The following is an 18,948-nucleotide window of genomic DNA, read 5'->3' on the forward strand; positions in this document are numbered from 1 at the left end:
GTGTGTGTGTGTGTGTGTGTGAGAGAGGTATGTTTGAGGCGTGTGCGCGTGCAGGAGTCCCTCTGTGTGTGCGAAGTGGGATGATTCATGGTTTGATTGTCGTGACCTGCCTGTCGACAGGCCAGCAAGGGTGTCTGAGCTTGCTTGTGTGTGCGTGTGTGTGTGTGTGTGTGTGTGTGTGTGTGTGTGTGTGTGTGTGTGTGTGTGTGTGTGTGTGTGTGTGTGTGTGTGTGTGTGTGTGTGTGTGTGTGTGTGTGTGTTAGCGAGACTGTGAGAAGGCATCGCTTTCACAGGGCAGACAGGTGGCTGTGATCTATGGCCTCTTACAGGAATCGCCCCCGTCTCTCGCTTCGATGAGAGCCAATTAAAGCTCGGCGCGAGGCTCGGACATGTACACCCACAAACATTACGCAAAGGACACAACAACACGACTCCCGCGACAGGAGGAAAACGGGGACAGATTCCGGCTGCGCCGACGCAACCCCGCTGGCGCACTGCTGTGTAAATAAGCAGAGCGTCACACCACCTCCGCTTTCCCCTCACACACTCCATTTCTTTCTCTCTCTCTCTCTTTTTTCCCATTCTCTTCTCCATGCAGACACACACCCAGCCTCACGCCACCACCAACGAGCCAGCCACTCTTCTCTCACACCCTCAAATCTTACCAAGCTCAGCTGTCCCTGCTCAGAGGCGGACAGGAGCAGCTCGGCAGCCTGCTAAAGGAGTTGAGGGAAGGAGCAGCACAGTCAGAAAGAGAGAGAGGGAGAGAGAGAGGAGGGAGGGGGATGAAAGAGTGAATGGAGAGCAAAGCAGAGAGAGCACTGTTCCCCATATGCTGAGGGGGCATGGGCGGTTGAACAAGCTGCCCCCACTGAAGCCTCCTCACTCATGGGAGCGTCAGAGTCCTGTCCCCAGAGAGCCTGGAAACGCTGCCGAACCACGCGCAACGGGGAAGGAGGGGAGCCAGAGGAGTTGGAGAAGAAAAAAAGAAAAAGTCTGTGGAGACGAGAGGAGACAAGAGGAGAAGGGGAGGAAAGCCACAACGGTGGGCTGTCCCACTCAGCTGCCGTGCCGTGATGACGTCAGAGGGCATGTGACCCAGGCTCTCCAGTGACGGCACATGGAGGGCAGGAAAGAGACGAGTTTTAAAGCTGGTGCCTTTTGGGTTGTGTGAGGGCTCTGCTCGCCTCCCAAACAACCACAGAACCACAGACGTGCGGCTCGGGGTTGGTGTTTGAGGGCGACCCGGAGTGTAAATGGTTAATCGTCGCGGGCCAGCACCAGTCACAAGGACGGCGCTAAGCGAGTAAGTACGTTCCAACCACACTCGCCAAGCAAGCAAGTCCGACACCATCTGATCTATCCGCAAAGGCGATATTTGCCTCTGCAATTTCTTTTTTTTTTTTTTTTTTTTTTTTTTTGCTCTATAAAACCAGACCTGGTTGTTACTTGTGGTCATCCAAATAGTTGATACGTAAAAGCAATGTCTTGTGGATGGCTTTTCCATTTTTTTTCTTCAATGACATGCTGCGTGCTCTCGGTCTAGGACGTGTCAAGGGTCACGGAAACCACAGAGGAACAAAAGTGGGGCTTGCTGCAACCAGAGGCAGCCATGGCATCTAACAGTCTTTTCAGCACGGTGACACCATGTCAACAAAACTTCTTCTGGGGTAAGTACCGCTCTGGCTGCTCGCTGTTGTGTCTGGAGTTGTGTTTAAGTGAGCTCGGGTCACGAGGAGGACTCGGGGTCAGGTGTTGACGTTTGGATGGAGAAATTAAAGAGGTCGAATAAGTGGCTAATGATCTTGGATCCGATTGAAGGTTCGGGGTCCAGACGAGTGGAGGAGGAGGAGGAGGAGAGGGGGGAAGATCAGCTGAGGTCATTGAGGACCCTGCTATCAAGGTCCAAGGTTTTGTGGTAGAAGAAAGACCCAACTATCATCAAGGCTTTTTGTGGTGTGCAAATACAAAAAAAAAAAAGTAGAAGAAGAGGAAGGAGGAAAAAAAAGGAAAAAAAACGTCTGCACTTAGAGATTCCAATATTTACTCTATGTGATGTTTATAAATATTTCTGAAAGAGGGAGATGACATGTTTGTGCAACATACCCTTAGATTTACAGAGCGATGCCATCGCGGAACCGAAAACAAAAGCAATGGGTGATATTTTTGACAGACGTAAACAGACGCTGCACAAGAGAGTTTACAGTTGAGCATTGAAACAAGATGTGGAGGATTACTGGGCTGTGTGTGCTGGGTGTCTCTGGCTGTGCACGGGGGAAGAAGTATTGATTGGGGGGTGCCAGGACAGATCTGTAATCGCTTCCTGAAATGGCTCGGTTGCTCTGCTGCCATTAATTAATCTGGGACTTCTAGACGGGAGCGTTTAATCAATAGAAAGAAGAGTCGATCCATGTCAACTTTCACTTTATTCGTCACTAAATTATCTCAACTTGAAGCAGTCACTTAATCATAATTGATTGCGTCTCTGTGATTAACTAAAAGAGATAAAGGGATTTTTCTTTCTGTGAACTTCAGTTGAAGTATCAGCATTCTTAAATCTGACTTTCTACTTCAGTTTTTCACGTTTAGATTCAGCCCACTTCAAATTCGAGATCCTTGTTCCCTTCCTGGGGTGGATCTGTGTCCGAGTCTAATATAAATCTGAGACCTGTGAACAGTAGCGGTGACAACTTAATGATTTTCAGCTACCTGCGAAGGCCGGCTCGCCAGCATTCTCCAGTCTGCAGCCGGTCTGCTTTCGGCTGCTGCTCTGTGTTGTATTGTGACAGCTTCTCTACACAATCTAATTTAGGCGGCAAAATAAATGATGTTTTAGGTTCACCAGATGATTTTTTTTCCGATTTAAACAAACATTTTCATTCCCGCGCGACACTCAAGAAATAGACAGTCTTGGTTTAATAGAACCCACCACCACCACCTCCCGCCCCCCTCTTCCCCCGCTCCGGTCCACAGCCTCCGCTCTCCCTCCTGTCCAAATCAAATGTTTAAAAGATGTTTTTAAGGAGTCGCTTCGTGGTCAGACACAGCTGTTCTGGGGCTCCCGCTCCAGCACAGAAGCAGGGTGGCTCCTTAATACGCTCTGAAAAGGCCAAAGGGAGAGAGCAAGCGCCCTTTTTCTACCAATCACCACCACCTATTACCACGTTAACCCCCTGACCTCTCAGCGTGTCTCAGGGGTCGGAGCGCGGGAGAACGGGCGGAGAGGAGCAGCGCCACAGGAAATTGAAAGCATGCTGTAGTGAGAGGGCTGGACAGGGAGAGGGCAGAGCAGATGTGCACAGATGTTCACGTGGAGAGGCTCACAGGGGAAGATAGCCATTGATCAGCCCCCGTGAAGTTATCGCTGATTGATACTGTGCTGCGGCTCATTGACATTGCCCCTGTTTATGAACATCTGGGCTGTAAATCTGTCAGTGCAACCACAAAAAGTCCCCTTGACAGCACATTCAGTTGTTTTTTTTGTAATAGCACCAGTCATTTCTGCCTTATTTATAATTCAGAATAAACAAATGCAGTGTCTTACAAAACTGTAGATATTACTGATTTGTTCAGACGAAAAGGTTTATGAACTTAAATTATAAACCACAAAAGTGTTCATACTGAATGTACATTTTCGCCTTTTAATTCCAATTTAAGGCTTCAGGATTTACTGCGTATTCCCACAGCCATTTTCTTTAACTTGAACATTGTAAAACTTATTTTTCTCACACACATTCTCTCCTTCCCCAGTTGGTTTTCTTAGTGTACAACTCGCGAAATATTGTTTTGCCAGTGAGAAAGCCACATTTTCCCTCTACTTTGGCCTTTATCAAGGACATTTCTAATTTGTGACTGAGCATACGATCCCATCGATAAAATGAGCTGACATGAGGAGGCGGGAATACACTCTAAATTGAGGGGGGAAAAAAGGAGTGCTCATTAAAATTTGTCTTGGCATTTACATCAAGCAATTTTCATTTAATTGCTTCGAATACATTTTTTTTTTTTTTTTTTTTATAACTCCTCATACTGGCAGATCAGATGGAGAGGGCAGAGTAATCTTCAACATGTGTGGCACCCACTCAACCACTATGCCTCTCTGGGGAACATTTAAGGGCCTATTTTCTTTATTACAAACTTAATTACATATGGACAATTAAGTCGTGGGAGCAATTATCGTTCGGTAGAGTTGAGCAGTCACAGTGGAGAAACAGAATTAAGAAATGCTCACACGGACAGACCCGAATCAACAGGATCAAAAGAAGGAGCGGGACGATGTGGGTAAATATCCGAAGACTCCAGAGGGAAAACTTTTCCCAAAGAAAATCTCCGATAATTTGCAGAGAAACCGTATATGTATTTGAGAAAGGCAGCTTCTGTTGCATAAGTGTTGCCTTAGATCTAACCACAGGCCTGCTTCTTGGAGACATCTTAAAAGTGAACCAGACATCCTCCCTCTACACCCCCCCCCCCCCCCCCCCCCCCCTTTTAGTCGGGGAGAGACGTGAAGCCCGCTCATCAATAGGTAATTTGAAAATGCCAGGGGGGGAAAAAAGTCTGAGCACTTCACTGGCTGCTACTGTGCAGCGGAGACTCTTCCTTTAACTCCACGCTCAAAGGAACTCTATTTAGCGTCGCTTAATTGTACCTCTGAGGCAAACATGTTATTTAATCCCAGCAGGGTCGTATTGATGGAGCAAAATGGTGCTGTTTGTGTTTGCGAGCCGCGGCGGCTATTAGGACTTATTAGCGCCGGTGATCCGCATTAGTCTGCGTGATTCCTGCGGGTAATCAGAGAGGCGCAGCGTGTTAATGTGATCAGGCGAAGGGGGTTTATCAGAGATAGATTAATCGCTCTGTAATTTCACACTGGTGAACGGTGGGCTGATTGTGGCCCCCAGAAAAGTGGCTACAGGCGGTTACTGAGGTTGAAATGAGAGTGTTGTGGGAGGACTATAACTGGTAATTTTAAAAGGCATGAAATGACCTTGCTGTTTAAAAAAAAAAAAAAAAGAAAGAAAATGTTTTAGAATGATAGATGTTGCTCAAGATTCTGAAGTTTTTTTGTTGTTTTTTTTTGTCAATCTGGAGATAAAATCCTTGAGAAAACAACTCTGACATGTAATTTCAGCTTGTTTTGAAGAAAACAGGAGAAACCATAGACGCTTTTCCAACTACTGATTCGTGTCCCACATCAGCTTCTCCTCTGTCTAAATAAAGCAGTGAAAAGTTGTTGGAAGGACTGAGATTACGCTCCCTCCTGTAATGTGGAGACTGCAACAACAAATGGGAGAATTCAGTGTAAATACTCGCCGGCTTGTGTGTTATGCCTTGTTCCCTCCACATATTGCTTCGCTGTGGGGCTAATTGCTCTATTATGATAAGGTACCATGCCAGTTAACTGCGCTTACGGCCGGGTTGTGTCCATTTAAAGAGTTGATGATAGACTCCAAAAGCGATCAGCCTCAATATTTTTGTCACTAATTGTTGAATATCTTGACCAAAGTGATGCGTGTTTCTGCAACACTTTGCCAAGTCATGCTTTGCATAGCTATAATTTTTGCGTGCACCATAATTACCGGGCAGTTTAATGCCAGCGCGCTAACCAACCAAGCTTTTAATGCAGCGCTGCGCTATTTTCACACTTAACAAGATCCTGCAGCTCCTCGTCCATTTCAGTAGCATCATGCTGGGCGAATTACCGTTATCCGATATAAGCCCTCAGAGAGGAAGTAACTACCTAACACTTTGGAAATTGGTCTATCTTGGAACTTATTCTCCCTAATGAAACAGAAAACCAGTATTATAACTCACTCCACTCCTCCTGTGTCATGTCCTCTCGATTTGGGCGTTCACGTTCTATTTAAGCTGTTTAAGCCAGAGGATGGCTTTAAGCAGAGCGCGCAGAGTGAGTTCAAACCACAGGACAGCGAAACGCCATTGTTAGAGCTCCTCCCTCCAGCCCGTCGCCTTCCTGCAAAGCCACTGTGACGGCCTCGCTTCCTCGCGCCCCGTGTTTCTATAAGGTGGGGAAATATGGAGTGTCAAGCCTTCTGGATGTTTGGGTTCGGCACGTAACGACGTGAGCGAGAGTGCGACCGCAGCACCTACACAAGGCCTTACCTGTTCTTTACCCGCGCCTGAGAAAACGGCAGGTTTTTCACCTTGTTAGTTTAATCTTTGAGGAATGTGGCATCCCCTCTGACTCAGGCCAGACTCCCAAATGTCTAACCCCTGCTTTCCAACAGATCAAGGAAGGAAAAAAAAAAAAAAAAAAGAATCACAGCATAGAAATCACTTTGAATTGTGTGTATTTACATCTGTGCAAACCAGGATCCAAGTAAAAATTCAAGGTGTGATCCGATGAGTGGCTGTGATCGATATCCTGACAACACATCACCTTGAATCTGTCTGAGCGGAGAATATGCCTTGTTGTGTGTCCTCGGACAGTTGTATGAGTCCAAACTTTGTTTGAAGTCTTGATTATTTTTCCATAAAAAAATTACTTGATCTGCAGCATTGTCACAAAACAGTAATACTTCACTTTTCTGTTTAGAAGTACTGTATCGAGTGTATGGCGGGACTGTGTGTGTGTGTGTGTGTGTGTGTGTGTGTGTGTGTGTGTGTGTGTGTGTGTGTGTGTGTGTGTGTGTGTGTGTGTGTGTGTGTGTGTGTGTGTGTGTGTGTGTGTGTGTGCATCCAAGGTGTCAGTGACAGGAGGATCTGTCTGCTTGATTAATGCTCTCACTCAAACTGGCACCTGGAACCAATCCCCTCCCTCTTCTGCCGCCCCCCCAGTGCACTACACTTTTGTGTGTGTATGTCTGTGTGTGTGTGTGTGCGTGTGTGTCCTATTTGCTGTGCCTTTAGAGGGGACTGGAAGGTGGGCGTCAGGCAGGAGGCACAGATGGGACTGGAGTTTTGTGTGTGTGTGTGTGTGTGTGTGTGTGTGTGTGTGTGTGTGTGTGTGTGTGTGTGTGTGTGTGTGTGTGTGTGTGTGTGTGTGTGTGTGTGTGTGTGTGTGCAGGGGGCTGGAGGGGTTTTACTCAGAGCGGAAGAAAGGAAAGGTGTGTGTGTGGGAGAGGGAACAATAGGTGGACGTGCAGTGGAGGGTGTGGGATGTCATTAATAGCACGCAGGCCCCATCTCCTAATTTACTCAAATTACCTGCCCATACTGTGGGCCCCCAGCCAGCGCCGAGGTGTGAACACAAGAGATCAAATACACCTGAAAATCAGAGAGCCCACCCACTCAGCGACGCCCACACAGACCTTTTATGGCGGGGCCTGACATCTCTGACTGCCGAACATGTGGAAGAGAGCGGGGAGAGTCTGATTCAACAGTGAGGGAGGAAATGAGTGGAAAATTAAAGAAGCATTAAAAGGAAAAAGGAAAAGAGTAAGTGAGACAGGGATGTGATACAAAGGAGAGGATCGGTTTGCGTTCGCGAGGGCGAGAGCAACCCAAAACGGACTCTTTTCAAACCACCTCCCATATGGCACTGTGGGGGCGGCCGCTTACCATCATCTGCCCTTCTTAACCTCCCTCCTTCCCTTTTTCCTTCCCTCCTCTCCTGCCCCCTTCGGTCCTCCCTCCATCCTTCCCCTCCCACCCACGCTTACAGGAAAAGGGGTGATGACAAACGTGACGGGGCGGCGATGCTTTGGTCACCACAATAATCAGAGTCACCAGCAACACGCCACCTGTGGCACACACACACACACACACACACACACACACACACACACACACACACACACACACATGCACGGACGTATTCAAATGTGTGCACAGACACTGAAATTAAATATGCCCCCGAGACACAAAAAGGGGCCGGGGGAGTGTGTGGAGGTGTGTGCAGCGGGATGCTTGTCTTTGAACTTTGAGTCGAGTGTGTAGTTGATGTTGACAAGTCTCCGGGGAGAGGAGGCAAAGCTAGGAAAGGTAGCTCTCATTTGTAAAGTGGCCTCTGGAGAGAGAACGAAAGAAGCCTGCCGATAATTGGAATAAAAAAAAAAAATTGACTTTGGTACTAATAACAACTGCGCTTTCATCTCTTCATCTGTAGTGAAGTCGTCCACGGATGTAAAAAACAAAACAAAACAAAAAAACGTCCTCTGCTGTTTTGGAAATGTTCTGGTTGAGTTTCGAGGTTCATGGTTGGCAGAGGAAAGAAAAAAAAAAATATCTTATTTCAGTGTGTGCCCACTCAGTTTGTCCAGCTGCAGGAAGCTGAAACCTTTGAATACGTTGATAGTTTTTTTTTTTTTATAAAAAAACACATTTTAAATCGACTTTAAATTCTCATTTGATGGTGTAAAATGTAACAAACTTTAAAATAACAGTGTAAAGACTTTGAACAATGTGGTAAGTTCTTAAAATGGTATTTAAATGAATCAAGCCATTTTTTTTTTCATGTTCCAGCCATATACCTGAGTATATATATATATATATAAACAAACTATTCACGTTAAGTTTTAATTTCAGTTCTATTAACAGCCTTGGAGATGGAGTGGGCAAAGTAGATGTAATTGGAAGTAAATTCACACTTTTAAAATATAATAAAGTTTGATTTGCATGTCTGCGTCCTAAGCCATAACGTCCTACACCTTCCTTACATGTATTTACAGAATTACAGGGTTATAATAGTGTCTTTTAAGCATTTTGTCTGGTATACAACTTTCCTGCTTGTTGGAAAGAGAGGGAGGGGGGAGCGGGGGGGAGGAGAGAAAAGTTTTGAACAATTTCTGCTTGAACAGCAATGTTACAAAACTGCAAAAATCCCCTACGTTACATTTCAGGTTGTTTCAAAGGACTTTTTTTTTTTTTTTTTTTCTTTCCTGACGTCTTTTTGAGAACTTCGCTGTTGTTTTTATGCCGATCCCCGAGCTGTTCCAGTTTACACACATTCAGTCCAATCGCACCCGACTCCCGACAAGCAGCCCCGTCTGATCAAGGTCTATATACATGCGGCGCTGTCTGATCTTCACCGGAGCAGCTTTCAGTCTGGAGTCGAATCCTGTCACTCACCCAGACAGTTGCTCCCTTACAGTCGTCTGTACTTCATTTTTTGGTGTCGCAGTTAAAAGTTTCCCTTCAACTGTTGCTCTGTTCATTCTATTTTGTGTCTTTCCCCAAAGGAAGTAGGTCTCTCTCTCTCTCTCTCTTTCTCTTTTTCTTTCTCCTTTTTGGACAGAGACCAATAAGAGAGCGTTTTCCACTTCACTTCTCTTGATGCTGAATGAGCAAAGGAGGATCCCAGAGGAGCGGGAATATTTTATTAGAGTGATATCTTGAAAGTTCCTCCTCTCCTCTGTCTTTCTTCCTCTCCCGTGACAGAATTTTAGGATGCTGCAACAATGCGTCCGTGTCTGAGTGTGAGAAAGAAAACAGCTCACGCAGAGCAAAGACAATTCAAAGTTACGGCTAAATGACAGGCTGGGAGCTCCGGTTTTTTGAGTTGCATTGTTTTCTTTTTATTTCTTCCATGGGAAGAAAAAACTGAAACCCAATTGGGACGGAAAGTGAGCAGTTTATTCTCTGGAGAATTACTCTCAGCACAAACAAAAATAGCAGTCAGTTTTTTGCTGACGAACACTTTTTAACGCGGGGCAGATCGTTTTTGTTGTTGTTTTTTTGTGTGTGTGTGTGAGTGTGTGTGCGTGTGAAGCTGGGCCATTTTTTATTATTTATGACAAAGCTGCAGTTTGAGGGTAGAAAGGGTCATGTATGGATGTTACAGCTTTGATTCACTCCAGTTTAAAGATGTATGAGGGGTAGAAAACAACGAGGGCTGTCACCATTCTTCAGCTACTAAAACAACTGAAAATGGGAAAAGAGTGACTTATCTTGCACAATCATCCTACAGGATGCCACTTTCACATAAATTCTACATTGCACCTACACTTTAGGTCACACACACACACACACACACACACACACACACACACACACACACACACACACACACACACACACACACACACACACACACACACACACACACACACACACACACACGTTGCCAGACAGATCCACACACCGTTTTCCTGCAGGACCCTGCAGATGCAGCAGAAACAGTGGAGTTGGTCTCTCTGGTAAACAAACAGTGAGAGGCTGCTGGGAGTCTTCACTGGGCCTCCAAATTATAGTCTGGTTAACCAAAGTCTCTGAGACGCTGAATCCCCCCCCCCCCCCCCCCCCACCCCCCCACCCCCACCCCCACCCCCACCACCATTACACACATCTACACACATATGCACATTAAAGGCACTATAGAGGCACACTTTAAAAGCACATATACAATCAGGTTCTAACGGGACCTTGCCTGTGCCGCAGTTGAGCTAAAGGTAAAAAGTTTTATAGACACAGGAGAGACGGGGAGGGGAGCACGCCCCCAGGGCCCATAATAAATATTACCCAATCATCATGCTCACAGTGTGAGACTATTACTGATGAAAAAGAAGCCCTTGCAGTGTAAACACAGGTTTAACATTTACAGCCTTTAACCCTGTATATTTGTTTTATGATTCAAAGGTTTTCTCCATTGGTTTTGCGTAGCCTGAAAGGTGGTGCTGGGAGCTACATGATAGGGCTTTGTGGTTTTTTCAAGAATTCAGCTTTTTGCTACTTTTGCAGGGAACATTGCAAATGAGATCAGGTTCGACGATGTACGTTTCTAAGCCATCGTTCAGGAAGAGGAGGTTGAATTTTATAGTGGTCCGTTCACTTCAAACACAGTTATCTATGACGTTAAACCTTCATTCTAAGTATTTTGTTAAATTGTTATAAATCAGAGCAACAGTTGATTCTGATCGAAAACAACGCTGCCTGAGTAGGATTCATTCAGATTGTAAGCTTTGTCATACTTCAACACCACAGAATAGATTGTGTGTTTCACAATGTAATTCATGTCCCCCCCCCGTTTGATAAGGACACTATAGAGGGACAAGCAGACATGACTTGAAAAGGCCTTGTCCTTGAATGACCAGACAGTTCTGAGTCGTAAACACGCGCCGATCGGTCAAATATACAGACGACAGTCGTTAATCTATCAGTGAGATTTTCATTTTTACTTTGACATTTTCTCTCACTGAGTCCCGTTGCTACAAACATGCCTGGGATTGATTTTGTCTGAGGACATCTCCGGCTGAAAGCTGAGTAAGTGAGCTCTATGCATCCCTCTCTTTCCTCTACACCCCCACCTAGTCGTGAGTCATTTCTGACCAGTAGCCCAATATGCGCTGTGTAATTACAGGCTAAGGTTTGGAGCAAAGGCTAATCTGTGAGTGAGCCGCATCAGGCGTGACACTCTGTCGGATTCATCCTTTTAACTCGTTCAGCACATGGAGCGTCGGATGCTGCATGAGAAGGCCTCTCAAGTAACAAGCCAAGGCTTCCCGGGGCCACTTTGACGTCTAAATGATTTGGAAATCGGGCGAGCATGTATGGCTCCAGGTTGCGGAGTTCAGCCTCAGTGTTTTTGGAGCCGCTCCGAGCTGGACCGCGATCAGGAAGAGATCAGGAAAAACAGCAAGAGAGCAAAGATCCAAACACGGAGACGTTGAGTGCTTGACGCACGCCCACTGCGGTGGCCGCTCACAATGCCTGCCCAGTTGTGTTTTTTTATTTTATTTTTTTTCCCTTCCTCTTTTTGTTTATCTGATTGGCTGTTGTCTCGAAGCTGGACATATTCACTGGACTGACTGACAGCTTTGATGATGATGACCCCCCAGAACTGAAGTGGAAAGCAGAGCCAGGGCTTCGTCTTAAGCAAAGATTTCCTATGTGGGCTTTCTTGCCGTAAAAGTCCATTCATAATACCCATTCTGAGATTATAGCCAAACAAAATAGACGGTATATTTAATACAAATTTTTAAACAAAAAAATTTTTTAATGTATATGGGCCCTTTCCAGGCATGGGTTTACTCCGTCTATGGTCACATGTTTATGTCTGTGTGCAATTGGGCATCCATGACAGACGGTTTCCCCCCCCCCCCCCCCACCTCCATCTGGCCCTCTGCTACACCTCCTTACATCGATTTGGACCCAGTGCACCTGGAACTCCTCCACCCGGCATTCGTGAGCACACATCCCTGCCTCCTGTCTCCTTCCTTTTCCTCTTCGTTTCCAGCCGCTGCCTGTCCGTCCACTCTCCGGGCCGGCGCGGGGCAAATGGCCGAGTGATAGCTGATAGCCCCCCTGCGAATTGCGAGTCTGGGCTGCAGCCTTCTCGCCTCTCGCCGTGTAGTCACTCTATCTATCTCGCCTGCGTGTCCTCACCTCACATAAATCATCCCCGATCGAGCTGCGCCAGCAGGGAGAACAGAGAGAAATATCCCCCCGTAAATCTGGTATTAGTTTTACCTCGCATAATGAACACGGGGCTAAACGGGCCTGGATACATGAGAACAGCGTGTCTTGCAGATGTACTATAAATATTTTGATACTAGCCGGCTAGTTTGCAGAGGGGAAGTAGACCAGTGAAATACACAGAGGAAGGGAAAAGTGTAAAGTGGAATGTTGGCCTAGCCCGAGTGTCTGTATTGTCTTTAGCACCTACAGAGAGTCTCGGTCCAAGAAAAACGGTCTTTACAGGGTTCCTGTTCCCAGCCGCAGTCCGGTACCTCTCCTGGATACGCTGCGTTTCCTTCGAGCCAATCCTTCAAACGGGTCTCCCAGGAGCTGGGGGCTCATTGTTTGATTAATAGCACGATCCGGCCTGATTGAGTGATAGATGGTTTGAAGGGAAAACCAGCACAGCTTTAAGGACTCTCTGGGACAAGGTCTGGGGGAGAAAAGCTGGAAGGGGGGGGGGGGTTTGATCAGTGGAACGGCTGAATTAAAGTGAAGGACTAATAATAGCAGAGCTAATGACACATAAGCTGGAGCGAATGGGGTGGCCTCAAATGCTTGATGGCTTTAAAGATATACTGTTGCTGCAAAAGCAGACTGTGAAATGCCTACAAACACTCGCATGCAGAAGTGGAGGGACTGAACTCCCTCCTTTCTTTGGCATGTTTCTGGGCTCGGTCCTGGGTACCGTCACCCTATCCCATCAAAGAGCCACACACACACACACACACCCACACACACAGAAAATCAAATACTCCCCTGCACATGCAAAGTTTTAGCACTGTGACAGCAGGTGGTGTGTGTGCGTGTGTGTGTGTGTGTGTGTGTGTGTGTGTGTGTGTGTGTGTGTGTGTGTGTGTGTGTGTGTGTGTGTGTGTGTGTGTGTGTGTGTGTGTGTGTGTACTCTCTGGCAGACCCAGAATGAGTTCTCAGCTCAGCGCCCCAGTCACTCAGATCTATCATTGGGTCTCTTTAATGGCAGCCTTCATCACATATTACTGCTTTATTTTCTCCTCTCCGTCTCCCAGCCCACAGAAGTTCCTTTTTTGTGCCTATTTTTAAGTACAAGTGATCTCAATTAGGGACCTCCATGAAGGCAGTAGGCGGCAGACAGTCAGAGCAATAAGAGCAGAAAGGAAATTGTCTTTATGCCCCTCCTCTCTCTCCCCCCCTGCCACAAGCAGCGAGCGGCCACCCCCTTTTCGTCTCCATCTCTTTCCATGCTGCTCTGTGCCATCCCAAAAAAACTGAGCGGAATATCAGACCGACTCCTCTTGCGTCTTTGCATTGTGTGCGTGTGTGTATTTATTTCTGCAGGCAGGGTGCATGCAGCCATTGAAAAAGTTCATAATGCAACTTAGATTGCAGTGTGTGCATGAGGACACACACACACACACACACACACACCCACACACACACACACACACACACACACACACACACACACACACACACACACACACACACACACACACACACACACACCACAGAACGTGCCTTCTTCATCCCGGCAGTTCACGGTGATGTCACGGGCTCGGTCACAAACACTCATTAAGAGCTTAGCTGTGATCTGGGATCAGTGCGTGGATGTGAGTCGGTGAGGTTGAGTCGATGAGGTCAGGAGAAGTAAAGTTTTTGACGGCCGTCGACCTTCACCAACCAGCCGGTTAGTCCCTCACTTACCAGCTCGTCCTCCTGGTTGAGTGTAGCTGGTTTTCGGGTTAGTAACTAGACTGGATCTCTGGCTTGTTTTTGTGATTAGGTCTGGCTGGAAAGCCACTTGGCTGGTGGCCTGCCAAACATGGAAACATCCCGTTAGTGCTGAGAAAGCCTGGGCCTCGTCAAGGCGCTCCTCTAGAAAGCTATAATTAAGTGTCTTGAAAAATGCACCACTGTGAAATGGGGCCTTAATCCCGAGTCTTAAGTGGCTGTACTTTTCCTCTTGAATGATGAGAGCACAGTGTACGGTTGTGAAGAGGAGAAAGCTATGAGGAGTGGTACTCGGCTCCAGTAACGCTGGTCACCAGAGCTCTTTGTATATTAATTCTTTTTTTCTTAATAGTGAGCATACATCGGTGGTCGTGCTCTGTGTGTCCCGCTATCTGTCCTTAATGAGGTGCGCTGGATGCATGAGCTTCCTGGTCTCTTTGCATGCCAAAAAGTGAGACGCGCAAATTTAACCAACGCACAAAGAATGATTTTGCACATTTTAGTGGAGTTATACACAGTGTGTATGCGTGGCACAGTATAGTCTCTGCCATTCCAAGTGGGAACGAGAACAGATAACTTTTATTGCGCGCTTGATATCTCAACAGGAAAATTAGTGGGAGAAAGTCAGCTGAGTCTGATTCCTATTGAAAACAAATAAATGAATCCGAGCGGCAGAAATACAATATTACCATAAATCATAAAACGCACATCCTGCTCAATGTGGTATACTGTGGTTCCTCACTGTTAGTGACTTCTCCTACTGTGCAATGACTCCGAGCCAGTGTAACACAGTAGATGAATAATACCAGAGCTGAAAGAGACGATCCAGCTGTGCACCAGGCGAGCAGCAGGCCCCGTCCAATGGCTCAGCAGCTTTATGCTAGATTCATTACTACATCATATTAAATCTGTTAATGCTGAACAGGATCGGTCAAAAGACCCTTAAAGCGTAATGCCACAACGTTCAGATTTAATCACAAGTTAATATTTTTTGGCCGGGACGAATCTCTAAAGTGGTATTTTCGATTGAACGGCGTATTGCGGCACATTAACGCCTTTTATTCTGCTGTCTCCTTCACATCTCCAGGGACATCAAACATTTCTTCTTTTTTTTTTTTTACAGTTTGCCCCGATACCTCTGAATGACAGTGAGCAGACAGCCCAGCCCTCATTGTATAGGATGTGAAGCGTATCCTGTAGGGGAGCTGGAAGACAGATGCTGAACGTGCAGCGGAGAAGCAAAGCGGAGTCAGATGGGACAAACACTCTTTGATGAGCCGAGCTTGTCAGGGTTTAAGTCACGACGAGGTTGAGGGGCGCGCCAGAGTTTTATTTTTTTGGGGGGGGCCTGGGGTTGGGCTGGGAAGAAAATGCTGCCTGTGATGGGACAATAACAGAGTGCAGCAAATCCAGATTTAGACTGATTAGTTTGCCTTAAAAAAAAAGGAGATATTTATATCCACTCGCCGGTGGGTGTTTCACTCATAAAAACCATACAAATAGATGTTTCTAAAATTAAATTCTATTGCAAATTTGAGACAGGATTAAACGTAATAAGACTCATTAGGTGGATGGCATCCTTAACATTTCCTAAATTAAATTTCACCCCAACATCAGTCATGTTTTTTGCATTACTCCACATGTATTCATTGAGGGGGGAAAAAAAAAGAAGAAAAAAACAATATTGACGGAGGTGAAATTTAACCCTGTTGGAATAACTGGCTCCATGGTTCCTGCAAGGCCATGTTTATCGCTATTACAGATTTAATTACCACTATTCGCATTTATCCATCCATGAATTGTTAGTTGATCTTTGAGAATGTTGGACAATGTGAACCATATTTCTGGTGTTTGGGGCACACGGAGGGGAAGTGTAACTCAATCACCCTTTTTTTTTTTTCCTCCCACCCCATCCACATGACGAGGTGCCAGATGCGTGTCAGTGCTTTCAGACTTTATATATATCCCTCCCACATCCTCACACTCGCACACACTATAACAGACGTCTATGCATGTGCACGCGCACGTCCATACATACTTATGAAACATAAGAAGTCCAGTTATTTCAAGTGCTCAGGCTTTGCTGCTGCGTATGAGCCTTTTTTTTTGGTGTGTGTGTGTGTCTCGACTCTGAATGCTTTTTGTAAAATATATATAACTGTGTCCAAGTTTACAACTTAAAAAACAAGCTACAAAAGCCCTGACATGATCCAAATAACCTCACAGCTGTGCTTCCCCAGTAACCCCATTTATTTTGAAACGGGCCTGAAGTATCAAAGACCTTTGTCTTAAAGACTTGGTGCAATAAAAAGTCTGTTTGGGAGCAACGGAAAAGGAACACAGAGTGGCAAGACGCATGCTGCTGTGTGATGTGGCACTCAGAAAAGTCTCATTGGGAGACTGATGGGCAATCAGGGCAGAGGGTGGGGTGGCTGATGAGAGCCGGCTGAGATACGGAGCATTCACAGAGGGTAGATGATGCCCTCTACAGTAGAGTCAAGTGGGGCAGGCGAAGCAGGCCTTCTCTGACTGCATGTCAGACCTGCATCAAAACCAATGTGGATACATGGGTGTAAAGATGCCCCAAACACTTAAAAAATACAAACAAAAGGTCAACATTTTTATTTATTTGTTTATTTATTGTAAAATGTGTCATTTTCTAATTATTATGTTTTGCAGTGCCATTCAGGTTTTTTTTTATGTGTGGATAAAAAGCAACTTTATAATTAAATATTACAAGATGCCTTGAACATGGTAGAATTTAGAGGAAATATTGAAAGTAAATGCTCTTTTAGGGAAGAAAATTATTATTCCTGTTTTTGTTTTTATGATTTAAATTGCTTGCTTATCTTAAAATATTATTTTGTGTAATGATTTTAGGCCACTACTTGGTTCGCATGTGGCTAATTTAAACAATTTTATATATTGTTCTTAGTTAGAAGACAAGTTTTTATTTCTATGTTTTGTACAGTAGGAAAAATCTGCAACGTGACTGTAGAATCAAGCCAACAAACTGAACTGTAATAAATTTGTAAATCATGATTTAAACTGCACATCACAACTCAAACCATCTACTGTGAAACAACCGTAAACACTTTGCCATAATGCACTATTTTGTTATATTGCACTATTTTCGTTTGTTACATTTAGTGGGGGTTTTTTGCACGGTGAGAGGAGCAGCTCTCCAGTTTGGTGTACATGGTATAATAACGGTTATTGTATTTTATTTTATTAATGCTGCTTGAAATGGAGGAGAATCTGTCTTAAATGTGCGAATACATCAACCAATCGTGCGTGTTCGCGCATGTAGAGTTGATCCGGAGACTTGCTGGTTTGAAAATACAGTTTAATTGCTGCTTTAATGCAATAAAGAAGCTATGTCACAGATTCCCCAAGTGATGTGAGGCACAAAAACAGCTGGAGTGTGACATATTAGCGCTTTTTGGGCGCAGAACTTGGACAATAAGGCCACATGGGTGGCTGAACATAAATTAAAGCCCGGTGTAACGTAGAATACCTGTACACCTGCACAACAGCTCTCCCCTGCGACGGAGTGAAACTCTACTCCTGCGCTTGTACCTGACTCACCGCTCTCCGGTGACTCGCTCCCTCTCCTGCCTCATGGAGTGTTACTCACTCCTCAGTCCGGGCTCGGCTCTCTGAACGCCGCAGTCAGCCGCCGCCGCCGCGCATTGTCAGGACACGGTGGTAACGCAACACGGTCCGGTGGGACCGATGGCGTGTTGCTGACTGGAAATGACCACCCCCAGAGTCAGGAGCGCACGGACGGTCCAGGGGAGCGGTGGCATGTCGGTATGTACGGTGCGGGCTGTGTGCGTGGATAACGGTGAGGGGGTGGTGGGGGAAAGGCGTGGGACGCGCAGCGTGCGTCTTGGGGGTATAGACGTGACGCGAAGAGCTGTCCGGCACTCTATACAGGCGTGATAGATTATGGCTGAGGGAATGGATCTGACTCCAGACACCACGTGTTGGAGTCGCATCAGCGCAATAATTGCTGGGCGCTCGAGCTATATAAACCACAAAGCACGGGAAACCCCGGCCCCCAAACACTAACCACATTTACGGCAACAAAAACGGGATTCGTTTTTCCGCCTCCTTCATCTCACCGGCGATGATTTTTCTTTTCTTTTCTTTTTTGTTTTTTTTTACTTCTTCATCAACCTATTTCACGCGAAACCTGCTGCTGAGCCGGAAGAATTGACTGAAATTATGAACACTTTACAGGCGTCGTGGGATTATAAATAGTCCTGTTATGTATTGTTAAAGCCTATTGCTTTGACTTTGAAAACTTTTTGTGTGTGCGTGTGTGTGCGCGCGCGAGGGCGAGAGCGTGTGTGTGTGTGTGTGTGTGTGTGTGTGTGTGTGTGTGTGTGTGTGTGTGTGTGTGTGTGTGTGTGTGTGTGTGTGTGTGTGTGTGTGTGTGTGTGTGTGTGTGTGTGTGTGTACTTAGCCTGCGGGCTTCCAGAGCGCCTTTCAGTTTGGCACAAAGACTTCAATGACGCACCTGGAGCAGCGCTTTAACTTCTCGCTAAAGAGAGACGCACAAAAAGTTTTCCTGAGCATCTGGGTCGGCTGTTCCATTTCAGATCTGCTGTTTTTGTAACTGCGCAGTCCATTACGCGCTCGGACATTTATTTGATGTTATTTATATCCGCGCACGAGCAGCTACGCCTGCGTTATGGCACACGGACTCTTCCCCCCGAGAAGTTTGAAAAAAGAGCTTGTCATTTAAACCATCATCAACTTTTCACGGGTTGTTTTTCTTTGCCGGAGACGTCTATTTTATGTCGTTTGAAGGCGCCCACTAAAGTTTGTAGTGGAGAGAGTTTTGAAACCCGGTGCGCGCTCACAGAGTCCCATTTT

The 18,948-nt window shown here is 46.0% G+C and overlaps 1 protein-coding gene across 5 annotated transcripts in view; it reads left to right on the forward strand.

Annotated features, from left to right (window-relative positions):
• The first annotated feature begins 692 nt into the window (after positions 1-692).
• Positions 693-18,948, forward strand: part of runx2b (RUNX family transcription factor 2b) — a 40,021-nt gene continuing 21,765 nt past the window's right edge. Inside the window, exons 1-2 of one of the 5 annotated variants that reach the window (XM_080490988.1) lie at positions 693-1,306; positions 1,547-1,670. In XM_080490988.1, coding sequence (XP_080347114.1) covers positions 1,613-1,670 — 58 coding nt within the window. In that variant the 5' untranslated portion in view covers positions 693-1,306; positions 1,547-1,612. Of the gene's footprint in view, positions 1,311-1,546; positions 1,671-17,712; positions 17,878-18,948 lie in introns of those variants that run through there. The other 4 variants (XM_080490989.1, XM_080490991.1, XM_080490992.1 and 1 more) reach the window with 4 other exon arrangements.

The sequence above is a fragment of the Lipophrys pholis genome, assembly GCF_963383615.2.
Source record: "Lipophrys pholis genome assembly, chromosome: 21".
Taxonomy (NCBI): Eukaryota; Metazoa; Chordata; class Actinopteri; order Blenniiformes; family Blenniidae; genus Lipophrys; species Lipophrys pholis.